Below are 13,403 nucleotides of genomic sequence, written 5' to 3'. Positions count from 1 at the left end.
ACTGCCATTCATTTTAGCAACCATAAAGTCCACATGCCCTACTGTACTGCACTGTGTGCAGTCAATACAAAAAAAAAAAAGTACTCTGCCAAAATGGCCGTCTCCAGTTTTTGAAAAGTACAAATATAGTTACAAAATGTTAAATAAATTAAAATTTTTCTTCTATACTGTAGACTGAAATCTAATGAATGAAATTAATATGTACATACAAGAGACATGCCCTTCATATTACAGAACCATAAAACTTCCATACGGATACATGTGCCAAGCCTATTAGGGACTGTGATGTGTCAACATTATCACATTACATGCCCTCATAGAGCCTGCCTAATGATCCTTAAAGGGGTGTTCTTATCTCATATAGGATATGTCATCAGTTTATGATCTGTAAAGGTCCAACTACTGAGACTGCCACTAAGGCCTCTTGCACACGAACGTGTGCTGCCCGTGCTGCCGACCACAAATTGCACTTGAATGGGGTCCGCGATCAGTTCTTTCCGCAAAAAGATAGGACAAGTTCTATCTTTTTGCGGAACGGAAGCACGGAACGGAATCCCGCACAAGCACTCCATAGTGCTTCCGTTACGTGGTTCCGTTCCGTTCTGCACCGCATCTCCGGATTTGCGGACCCATTCAAGTGAATGGGTCCGCATCCGTGATGCGGAATGCACACGGCCGGTGTCCCGTGTATTGCGGACTCGCCGTATGCGGGCCGCAATACTGCCACGGGGGACACAGGGTCGTGTGCAAGAGGCATAATCCTGACAATGTGTGCACCCACTGTGCAGGGGAAATGCAGCACTGCTTCATTCAAGTTAATGGGGCTGGCTGCAGTTCCCAAAACAGCCAGGTAGCTGGGTGGTGCTGCTGTACTGGGAAGGACATTGAAGGGGCCACTGGAATTAATTAACACTGTGGCTCCTGTAATATGCCATCCAGGTCTGAGATAGGAAGAACCCAGCATTTTCTAAGAATGAAGTAGGTAGTCATTTGAAGTTGACATACTATTGTGGCGTCTGTGGCGTGCATGCTGTTTTGGGGCTTCATACTATTTTGGAGAATCTGTGGTTGGCATATTATAATTGAGCATCTGCGGCTGACCTACTATTATAGGGTATCTGTGGCTGACCTACTATTATAGGGTATCTGTGGCTGACATGCTATTATAGGGTATCTGTGGCTGACCTGCTATTATAGGGTATCTGTGGCTGACCTACTATTATAGGGTATCTGTGGCTGACCTACTATTATAGGGTATCTGTGGCTGACCTACTATTATAGGGTATCTGTGGCTGACCTACTATTATAGGGTATCTGTGGCTGACCTACTATTATAGGGTATCTGTGGCTGACCTACTATTATAGGGTATCTGCGGCTGACCTTCTATTATAGGGTATCTGTGGCTGACCTACTATTATAGGGTATCTGTGGCTGACATACTATTATAGGGTATCTGTGGCTGACATGCTATTATAGGGTATCTGTGGCTGACATATTATTATAGGGTATCTGTGGCTGACGTGCTATTATAGGGTATCTGTGGCTGACCTACTATTATAGGGTATCTGTGGCTGACATGCTATTATAGGGTATCTGTGGCTGACCTACTATTATAGGGTATCTGTGGCTGACCTGCTATTAAAGGGTATCTGAGGCTGACCTACTATTATAGGGTATCTGAGGCTGACGTGCTATTATAGGGTATCTGTGGCTGACCTACTATTATAGGGTATCTGAGGCTGACATACTATTATAGGGTATCTGTGGCTGACGTGCTATTATAGGGTATCTGAGGCTGACCTACTATTATAGGGTATCTGTGGCTGACGTGCTATTATAGGGTATTTGTGGCTGACCTTCTATTATAGGGTATCTGTGGCTGACATGCTATTATAGGGTATCTGAGGCTGACCTACTATTATAGGGTATCTGTGGCTGACATACTATTATAGGGTATTTGTGGCTGACGTGCTATTATAGGGTATCTGAGGCTGACGTACTATTATAGGGTATCTGTGGCTGACGTGCTATTATAGGGTATCTGTGGCTGACGTACTATTATAGGGTATCTGAGGCTGACCTACTATTATAGGGTATCTGTGGCTGACGTGCTATTATAGGGTATCTGTGGCTGACATATTATTATAGGGTATCTGTGGCTGACATATTATTATAGGGTATCTGTGGCTGACGTGCTATTATAGGGTATCTGTGGCTGACATATTATTATAGGGTATCTGTGGCTGACGTGCTATTATAGGGTATCTGTGGCTGACATATTATTATAGGGTATCTGTGGCTGACGTGCTATTATAGGGTATCTGTGGCTGACATACTATTATAGGGTATCTGTGGCTGACCTACTATTATAGGGTATCTGTGGCTGACGTGCTATTATAGGGTATCTGAGGCTGACCTACTATTATAGGGTATCTGTGGCTGACGTGCTATTATAGGGTATCTGTGGCTGACATATTATTATAGGGTATCTGTGGCTGACGTGCTATTATAGGGTATCTGTGGCTGACATATTATTATAGGGTATCTGTGGCTGACGTGCTATTATAGGGTATCTGTGGCTGACATATTATTATAGGGTATCTGTGGCTGACGTGCTATTATAGGGTATCTGTGGCTGACATACTATTATAGGGTATCTGTGGCTGACCTACTATTATAGGGTATCTGTGGCTGACGTGCTATTATAGGGTATCTGAGGCTGACCTACTATTATAGGGTATCTGAGGCTGACCTGCTATTATAGGGTATCTGAGGCTGACCTGCTATTATAGGGTATCTGTGGCTGACGTGCTATTATAGGGTATCTGAGGCTGACCTACTATTATAGGGTATCTGAGGCTGACATATAGTATGCATTTGGCTGGTGCAAGCGTTTATGGAGTTGCCTATGGAAAGGGCGATCTTTGACTGTAGTTTTTGCACCACTGCCATATAGGATTTCTAGAAATCTGAATGTCAACCCTTATGAGTATTAAAATGGCTGCTATTAGTGGCTGTCACTCAGCATTGTCATCATGCAAGAGAATAAGAAAACTCTGAATAAACCTAATTGGGAAGTCGGATTAATCCAAAAATAGAAACTCCTGTCCTCTAGCGATGAGTAGAATGAGATTTCTGATAGAAGATCCTAAAATAAAAATCAGAACTCTGACAGAAAGCTAATCAGCTTCCTAAAAACATATTTTTATGAGTCTTCACTTCTCATCCTTGATTTTGAGTCTTTGTTTAACAGTGTGAATGGTAAATGACGTCTCAGCAGAGAATCGCTGTGCAGATGTTTCCGTCCTGCAGAGCGTGATAATTGAGATCTGGAAAGCGCCATCAGACGATGCATTGTGTCTCATTAACATGAGCCGCTGCCTTTTAGCTTGGGTGTCATTATCTATCCACCTTCATGTCACCAGCTGCTATATTTCATATCCCTTTAAAGGAGGAATATAAATCTGAGCCACCATATTTCATTATAACTTAGTGAGGAAAGTTCAACTTGTGACATTCATCCATCAAATACAGCCTACCATCTTTCTGTGTTGATCCAGAGGAAGGCTAAACAAAACAAAAAAAAGGCCTCCATGTGGTGGTTTCTATTTGCCGCATGTTCACGAGGTTATCCCATGAATAATGTAAATAATTAAAATCAGACATCATATAGTACATCTGAACCCCTTTCTAACAGAGCTAGAACCAGCCCTGTACCACACATGGATCCAGAGATCTCTACATTCACTGCTCCAATTGTCCTACCCGATTTATTTCAAGCTGTCAGATTAGGGGGCATGCCCTTTCTAAGGGGGGGGGGTGTCCTTTCTGCTGCAGCTGGTGGCATCTGAAGGACAGAACTGAGCATGGGCTTCCATCTCAGTAAGCAGGGCAAAGAAATTAGAAAAAAAGCAAACAGCAGGTGGCACTATACAGATAGATTTCATTGAAAAACTCTGTAGCTATAATGAATTTTAATTACATGCAGTTACAAAAGTATTCAGATCCTGGTGCTAATTTGAAAACTGTAGAATATTTCTTTCTCGACTTCCTTCCTTTTTACATTTCAAGAAAGGCATCCATATTCCAGACCTTTCTTGAACTTGTACAATGAAATGACCACCACCACCAACTCTGGCAGAGAGCTTCATAGTTTCACTGCTGTTACAGTAAAGAATCCACGTCTACTTCTCCTCAGTCCCTGGAAAAGTGGGAACCCTGCAGCTGCTCAGTACCTGAGGCAGAGCCTCCAACCCTGAGTCTGTGCTGCTTATGGTAGAAGGGGATAAACTCTGCTGAAGAGTCCAGTGGGAGGAGACACAGGGTAGACAGCTGAGCCAGCAGATCGGCAGTGCAGGGGCGTGGCCAGCAGATCGGCAGTGCAGTGGGCGTGGCTTTTCACTCCAGGAACTGCAGCTATACAGTGGATAGAGCAGGAATCAGGAGGCTACATTCACAGTTTCTGGTGCCAATGGAAAGCAGCTAATCGGCGGAGGTGCCTGGTGTTCGACCCCCACTAATCTCATATTGATGACCTATCTTGAATATAGGTCATCAGTTTCTAAGTTCTGGAAAACCCCTTTATTTATCTTGAACTCCTTCTTCTGTGCCCGCTCTAGTTCACCCACTTCCTTCTTATATATAGGTGCCCAAAACTGTATGCAATGGACCAGATTTACAAATGTGTCTGAGCCTAGAATCTGTCTGAAAAGTGGGGTAAATTGGCACAATTTCTAAAAAAAAATTTAACTTTTTTGCTCTAAAAGGGGTTGTAGCTTAGGGTTAAGGGGCTTGGCTTTATGGTTAAGGCTGCACGGCATAAGGTGAAATGTCTTGCATCAAAATTGCTTCACAATTCTGGTAGCTAGACCACTGCCAACGCTAAACGTAAGCCAACCAATAGCTGGTATAGTGCTAGAGAAAAGTGTCTGTCCCTGCACCATATTACTCATCCAGCCTGACCAAGTTTACGTTGTCTATTAATTTAGTAAATCTGCCCCAATATTTCATGCATAGTCTCACCAGTGATTTGTATAGAGGCCAAACAATGTTCTTGTCATGAGCCTCTATGCCTCTTTTGATGCATCCCATTATTATTTTGCCTTGGCAGCAGTTACCTGGCACTGGTTCCTACACTAAAGTTTAGTTTACTGTCCACCAATATCCCTAAGTCTGTTTCAGTGACAGTTTTACCCAGTGGTTTACTATTTAAAGGGAGTGTGTTACCAGGAAAATCACTGATAAACCAGGCACAATGCCTTGTAGGGATAGCTCGACTGAATGTAAATATACTTTGGAGAAAAAGTACTTTTAATTGATATGCAAATGAGTAGTTAAGTGCACTGAGGGCAGACCCAAGTTACTCTGTGCACCCTTTCTCCTCTTGCTTCCTCTGACAGACCCTCCCCCTTTTTCTTGATTGAAATGACTGTGCAGGAACCTGACCCTGTCCAATCAAGAAGAGTGAAGGAGCAGCTCTTTCTATAGCGAGGGGTCCTAAGCGGAGACCCCTCTATGACAGCCAGGGGCGTTGCTAGAGTCTGAAGAGATCCGGGGCACGAGCCCACGTGAAGCCACGCCCCCACCCCATGAAGCCACACCCTTATCACCACCGGGGGGGGGCCTTCACAGTAGTTCTTAACCCCTTTAAGCAGTCCCCTCTTCAGTGAATGGGGGACTGCTGAATGGGGTTAATAACTACAGTGAAGGTCCTAGCTGTCTGGGCAACCCCACAAATCATCCATAACAGTGTCATCCACAGATCCCCCATAAGTGTCATCCACAGATCCCCCATAAGTGTCATCCACAGATCCCCCATAAGTGTCATCCACAGATCCCCCATAAGTATCATCAACAGATCCCCATAAGTGTCATCTACAAATCCCCCATAAGTGTCATCCACAAATCCCCCATAAGTGTCATCCACAGATCCCCCATAAGTGTCATCCACAGATCCCCTCCCCGCCCAGCGCCGCATCCTAGCTAATTTATTCACTTCACTTGCCTCTGTGTAATCTCCCACAGGCGCACTGGCAGAGGCATCGTCGAACGAGGTGCGCTGGAAGACGGCGCATGCGCACTTTGCTCGACGATGCCTCTGCCAGTGCGCCTGTGCGAGATTACACAGAGGCAAGTGAAGTGAATAAATTAGCTAGGAGGCGGCGCTGGGCGGGGAGAGGATCTGTGGATGACAGAGGCAAGTGAAGTGAATAAATTAGCTAGGAGGCGGCGCTGCATTCGGGGCACTGGACAAAACATCCGGGGCTCCAGCCCCGAATGTTTTGACCTAACGACGCCCCTGATGACAGCCATAGGCCCAAAGATATATGGACAGGGGTTGTCCTCATGAGACAACCTCCTTCATGGAGAAGGAGGGGCTGGCAGAAGAAGGCAGAGGAGCAAGGAAGCACAGAGCAGCCCAGGCCTATTCTCATAAGCAGCTGATCCCAGGGATAGCAACAATGAGATCCCTTATGACTAGTATAGCGACCAGGCCGCAGGTGCAATATGTGTTGGTGGGCCGATGGGGGTAGTATTCGTTTTACTCACGGTTAGTAGAGCTCCCTGGGGCCGGTGTGCAGTGAAGGGAAGGACAGCACCAGTTCCTTCGGGGCACACTCTGTTGTCCAGGGATTCCCGCCAGATGGTGGTTGCGGTGCCCTTGGTGGAATGAGTGTTTAGGGTGCCTTGGAGGCCGGGTCCCTGGTGTTCGTGACGCCAGCACCGCAAGGTGCAATGAGGAAAAGTGACGAATAAGGAGAGAGTCAGCTATTAAACCACCTGGAACTTTACTTGAAATATTTGATTTGAGGTAATTAGCATCCACACAAATAATGCCTTGGTTCACAAGATAATGATGAGCTGCAACTCCAGACAGCAGGCTCGGTGGAGCAGTTTTTAGACAGGTTTCAACTTGACTTAAGTGAGAGAGTGATACTTTCCTTGGTTCTAGTCTCGCTCTGTTAAACCAGCCTTTCAGTACTTGGATCTTCTGAACTAAAATTTGGCAACCAACAGGGCGGTCTCCCTGGCGGCAGACATTACTCATTTGTTCCATTCTTTAAAAAGGTTGCTTCAATACAATAAGTCCACTCCGTCTCTGGCTTCTGGACAGTGGCACTACAAAAAGGGATCCAGTAACTCTTGGGCTTGGCTTCCTAGATATATGTATCGCCCTCCTGGGAAGTTCCCAGGGGCACACAGAAGAAGCTACATGCTCTCCTCTCCTTCACTAAACTCTCATCTCATGTTCTCCGACTTCCTGTGACTGGCCTTTTCTATATACAGTTGTGTTCAAAATGATAGCAGTCAGACTTCACTAACTTGATCAATCACTGTTTTTGGTAGACATGATATTTCTACATGGCACTTATTGAAAGGGACATGTTCAAAATAATTGTTCAATGAGCGAGGTCATTCATTGTTTGAAAAACAGGTGGCAATTATTGCCCTTATTTAAGGAAGGAAGGCAGCAAATGTTGTACATGCTGGTTACAGTGTATTTCTCTCTAAAATTCTGAGGAGAATGGGTCGTTCCAGACATTGTTCAGAAGAACAGCGTACCTTGATTAAAAAGTTGAAAAAAGTTAAAAGGGGAAAACATATAAAGAAGTGCAGAAAATGATAGGCTGCTCAGCTAAAATGATCGCAAATGCTTTAAAATGGCAACCAAAACCTGAAAGACGTGGAAGAAAGCGAAAAACTACCATTCGAATGGATAGAAGAATAGCCAAAATGGCAAGGACTCGGCCAACAATCAGCTCCAGGAAGATTAAAGAAGGTCTAAAGTTACCAGTGAGTACTGTTACAATTAGAAGACGCCTATGTGAAGCCAAGCTATCTGCAAGAAGCCCCCGCAAAGTCCCACTGTTGGAAAAAAGACATGTGCTGGAGAGGTTACAATTTGCCAAAGAGCACATTGACCGGCCTAAAGAGACATTTTGTGGACTGATGAAAGTAAGATTGTTCTTTTTGGGTCTAGTGTCCGGAGACAGTTTGTCAGACGACCCCCAAACACTGAATTCAAGCCACAGTGCACTGTGAAGACAGAGACGCATGGTGGAGCAAGCATCATGATATGGGGATGTTTCTCATACTACGGTGTTGGGCCTATTTATCGCATACCAGGGATCATGGATCAGTTTGAATACATCAGAATACTTGAAGAGGTCATGCTGCCATTTGCTGAAGAGGAAATGCCCTTGAAATGGGTATTCCTACAGGACATCGACCCCTAACACACCAGTAAACGTGCAACATCTTGGTTCCAGACCAACAAGATTGACGTTATGAACAGTCTAATATTCACTTTTATTCAATTTGTTTAGAGGAACAACACACATTTGATATATTTTTATTCATCTTTTGATTTGGAATAGAATGTGTAGTGTTCCCAATGCATTTGTGTGTATGGAAATCAAAGCTTTTAGAAGGATTTTGAGCTTTATTCAATTTTCTAAACACACTGCTATCATTTTGAACACAACTGTATGTGATGTAATAGCACCACCTAGAGGTGACTGGGTGTAATGCAGCTACCAGCCTGTTGTCGGGATTTTGCAGCTATTACGGAGTAAATTGACATTATAATGACATGACATACACAAAGGTTTGAAGTGTCCCTCTTTTAGCACGTAGTGGGACACTGCACCAGCATATCTGTACCTGACTTGGGCAACTCTTCCTCAATCTACTGTAAATGCATCTATAGCGTTTGATGTGGCACTTTGCCAAATCCATTTTAATGGGTAACAGGGAAATTAACCCAAAATGCTTAAGTGGTCAAAGTAATGTATCTGAAACTAGAATTCAGAAAGTAAAGTTGAGAACCACTGCAGGAGCATGTAAGTACTGAGGAGATCTGTGGTCTGTTCTGTCCATGGGCGGATTGTCCATAGAACCTACAGGGAAATTTCCCAGTGTGCCTATGCCCAAGGGGCCGCTAGAGCCCTCCTCAAGGCTGATCTCATCAAGATCTGATGCTCTCAGTGTTAACTAATTTAGGAACAAGTATTAGGTACTTATGCACCTGACCAGTGGCACTGTGTTCTGGTGAGGCAGGGTTTTTTGCTGCACCTTGGTATTTGGTTCTGCTGGGGAGGTATTTTGCGCTGCACTACGTCTTGCTGGTCCTCCTACCTCTGTTGGCCCTGCCTACTTGTGTTGCCCTGCTTTCAACATAGGGCCACTTTTAGTTTTTTTTCCAGGTCCACTTTAAGTTCCCAGCCCACCCATGGTTCTGTCATGAAGGCACTAGACACTAATATGTAATGTACTGTCTGGGCAGTATGAATCACCTAAGCAATATGTATGGCACTTTTTACCTGAGCAAAGTACTAGTCTCTATTTATCTGGGACGTACAGTACAGACCAAAAGTTTGGACACACCTTCTCATTCAAAGAGTTTTCTTTATTTTCATGACTATGAAGGCATCAAAACTATGAATTAACACATGTGGAATTATATACATAACAAACAAGTGTTATATTCTAGGTTATATTCATGTCATATTCTAGGTTCTTCAAAGTAGCCACCTTTTGCTTTGATTACTGCTTTGCACACTCTTGGCATTCTCTTGATGAGCTTCAAGAGGTAGTCCCCTGAAATGGTCTTCCAACAGTCTTTAAGGAGTTCCCAGAGATGCTTAGCACTTGTTGGCCCTTTTGCCTTCATTCTGCGGTCCAGCTCACCCCAAACCATCTTGATTGGGTTTAGGTCCAGTGACTGTGGAGGCCAGGTCATCTGGCGCAGTACCTCATCACTCTCCTTCATGGTCAAATAGCCCTTACTTTCAAAGTTTTACCAATTTTTCGGCTGATTGACTGACCTTCATTTCTTAAAGTAATGATGGCCACTCGTTTTTCTTTACTTAGCTGCTTTTTTCTTGCCATAATACAAATTCTAACAGTCTATTCAGTAGGACTATCAGCTGTGTATCCACCTGACTTCTCCTCAACGCCACTGATGGTCCCAACCCCATTTATAAGGCAAGAAATCCCACTTATTAAACCTGACAGGGCACACCTGTGAAGTGAAAACCATTTCAGGGGACTACCTCTTGAATCTCATCAAGAGAATGCCAAGAGTGTGCAAAGCAGTAATCAAAGCAAAAGGTGGCTACTTTGAAGAACCTCTAATATGACATATTTTCAGTTGTTTCACACTTGTTTGTTATGTATATAATTCCACATGTGTTAATTCATAGTTTTGATGCCTTCAGTGTGAATCTACAATTTTCATAGTCATGAAAATAAACTCTTTGAATGAGAAGGTGTGTCCAAACTTTTGGTCTGTACTGTATATGACACTGTCTGGGCACACATGTTGTATTTGACTGGGCACTGCCATTGTGAGACATTTATTCATTTTCCATTCACACTTCAGAACGTTGTCTTTGTGGGCTCAGCGATGAAAGTGGAAGTAGGTGGGTCGAAGGGAAAATGAAACACTGCCCACCTATTGATATCATTGGTCTATTTTACACAACTCGACTTTGGCTAAAAGAGGGATATTCCCTTGATACTAAATGATGGAATGTCATAATGTAATGCAATTAATCAGTGGAAAATTCAACATCCAGGATGCCCAGCGAACCTCAGAATGAAGGAGCCTCAGAGCTAAAAGGTGTTGTACAGGATTACGAAAGTATAGATTCTGCCTGGTATTTCAGCTCAGCATCCCTGAAGTGAATGGAACTAAGCTGCAATACCAGATATAACCTGTGGACAGGTGTGGCACTGTTAGTGACAGAAAGCTGTAATTTTTTTTCTAAGGGTCCATTCACACGTCCGCAAAATGGGTCCGCACCCGTTTCGCAATTTTGCGGAACGGGTGCGGACCCATTCATTTTCAATGGGGCCGCAAAAGATGTGGACAGCACACAGTGTGCTGTCTGCATCCGCACTTCCGTTCCGCGGCCCCGCAAAAAAATAGAACATGTCCTATTCTTGTCCGCAGCCACGGACAAGAAAAGGCATTTCTATTATAGTGGCCGCCATGTGCAGTCCGCAAAATGCGGAACGCACACAGCCGGTGTCTGTGTTTTGCAGATCCGCAATTTGCGGACGTGTGAATGGACCCTTATCCCGTACAACCCTTTTAAGTGCTTTGGCTTCTTCTCTGTATTTCCCTGCATGTTCACTTGGTTGGTGCTGTGTTGCCGTTCCCTGAACAGCAGGTGACCTGAAGTTCCACCATGCAGGAGAAATGTCCTCTTCTGATTGCTAGGGTCCCGGATGTCACACTCTGACTGAACAGACTTTTACAGCATGTGCTAATGAGAGGCTAAAACGTTATAGGGTGGAAATACTTCTTATGCAGATCCCCATAGGGGCAATAAGTAAAAGCAGAGAATCCCTTTAAATTGGGATCTTGGGTTATGGAATATAAGGGAAACCTTAATGTATAGGCTGTACGCCTGGTATAGTGTTATTAATGCCGTATTCCTGCTGTTTTTCTCTTCCAGCTGATATCATTTCTACAGTTGAGTTTAATCACACTGGAGAGCTGCTGGCAACTGGGGACAAGGGGGGTCGTGTTGTAATATTCCAACGAGAACCAGAGGTAGGTGTACAGTATTTGCTTAAATATTAAAGGGGTAACATCATGCAAAGAGGTATCTTCCAAGACAAGAGTGGAAGTAGTCATACAAGGGCATTCTGGGTTAATATATGTTGCCCTAACTAGGGGTTCTTCAGGAATACTGATATTTTAGCAAGTGCCTATAGCCTGCCTCCATAAACAGAAGATTCATACTTACCTGCTACCCACCACTCTGGTCTTCCACTATGTTCATGTTCTTTTCTTCCGACACAGCCTTGGCGAGTCATGTGCTCTGCTGCAGCCAGTGACAGGCTTCAGCAGCAACGTGGCCAGAAGCAGCGCGTCAATGCAGAAGCCAGTCATTGGCTGCAGTGGAGCATGTGGCCATGCCGTAAGACAAAAAACCTGCCGACCAGAACATGGACGCATTGGAGGACCGAAGCGGCAGGGAGCAGGTAAGTATGAATCTTCCGTTTACAGAGGAAGGCTATAGGCACAGAGAAGCTACAAAGAACATCTCTTACTCTCATTACATGCAGACCACCATGTAATGATTAATTTGCCCTGTAGAGGCGCTGCAGGGAAATGAAACACATGACAAATGTATTAGGGCTGATCACTGGAGGTCCCATCAGTAGGACACCCTATTCTGCCATAATACAGCTTATACAGTTGTTGAAGTACATTTGTTGCTTAACTCTTAGGGGTCTATGTATCATTTGTATTTTTGCAAAAATATAATGAAGGTATTTTTTTCAGACCTGGGTAAGACATGATATAACAAGTTGTGCTGCAGGACAAATTCAGCTTTGCCATATCTGAGGGACTCTGCAGTGCTACATAGACATGTTTTATCCCTTTATATACTCTAGGTTAAGAGCCTTGAGTCTGTTTGGAGACAGCATGCTGTAAGGTGCTGCCATGACCCAGATCTTCGCTTTACTGCGCTAGACAGGGAACTGACCTGAAAGCACCTCAACCTAAAGGGGTCATCGAAAATTTACTAAAATTATGCAGGGAGGCGGGGAGCAGTGTATAATCAAAAAAAAAGGGAGTATGTTACTAGGAAATTTACAGTTTAACCAGGTACAATGCCTTGTAGGGATAGCTCAGCTGAATGTAATGACATCATTCACTCAACGATCCGTTACTTTATTCTGGAGAAAAAGTACTTTTAACCCATATGCTAATTAGCTGCTAAGTGCACCAAGGGTGAGCAGTTAAGTGCACCAAGTGTGGGCCCCTCCTCCCTCTCCTTCTTGATTGACAGGCCCAGGCAAGATGACTATTCAGGAAACTAGTCCTGTCAATCAAGAAAAAGTGGGAGGGACTGGGAGAGGAAGCAGGAGGAGCAAGGGTGCACAGAGATGTTTGGGCCCACCCTCATTGCACTTAACTGCTCATTTGCCTATGGAATAAAAGTACTTTTATTTTCCAGAATGCAGTAACAGATCCCTAAGTGAAAGGTATCAATACATTCATTCACTGAACTAGTCCTACAAGGCATTGTGCATGGTTTATCAGTGAATTTTCTGGTAACATACCCCATATAAGAATCACTGAAAATATCCAACCTGGTCATCGGGGACACTATACAAGGGACACCGATAAAGTCCGATATAGAAGTTATTGCGTGCTGAAAACCAGGCTCCAGAGGACGCTGTGGTCCGTGTAGGGTCCTCTGATGACTGCTTGTGTAGAGAAATGCGTCAGGCCTTTGATTGTCCTTAAGTATATCTATATTACTTGGAGAACTTGGTTTACATTATTGTCCGGTACCCTTGTGATACTGTTTAACTTATGGACATTGGATTGGGTTGGATATTTTGGACTTGATTTAAAGAAGTTGTCTTGTCTCAT

General features: G+C 44.1%; 1 protein-coding gene across 2 annotated transcripts in view; it reads left to right on the top strand.

Moving 5' to 3' along the window:
- The window catches only part of PPP2R2C (protein phosphatase 2 regulatory subunit Bgamma), a 209,346-nt gene that overhangs the window by 131,902 nt on the left and 64,041 nt on the right, over positions 1-13,403 (top strand). For both annotated transcript variants that reach the window (XM_040420571.1, XM_040420570.1), the window contains one exon: positions 11,467-11,564. In XM_040420571.1, the coding sequence (XP_040276505.1) occupies positions 11,467-11,564 (98 nt within the window). The remainder of the gene's footprint in view (positions 1-11,466; positions 11,565-13,403) is intronic.

The sequence above is a fragment of the Bufo bufo genome, chromosome 2, assembly GCF_905171765.1.
Source record: "Bufo bufo chromosome 2, aBufBuf1.1, whole genome shotgun sequence".
In the NCBI taxonomy this organism is placed as follows: Eukaryota; Metazoa; Chordata; class Amphibia; order Anura; family Bufonidae; genus Bufo; species Bufo bufo.
The sequence above is the reverse complement of the archived record's forward strand: the minus strand, read 5'-3'. Positions and strand labels throughout refer to the sequence as shown.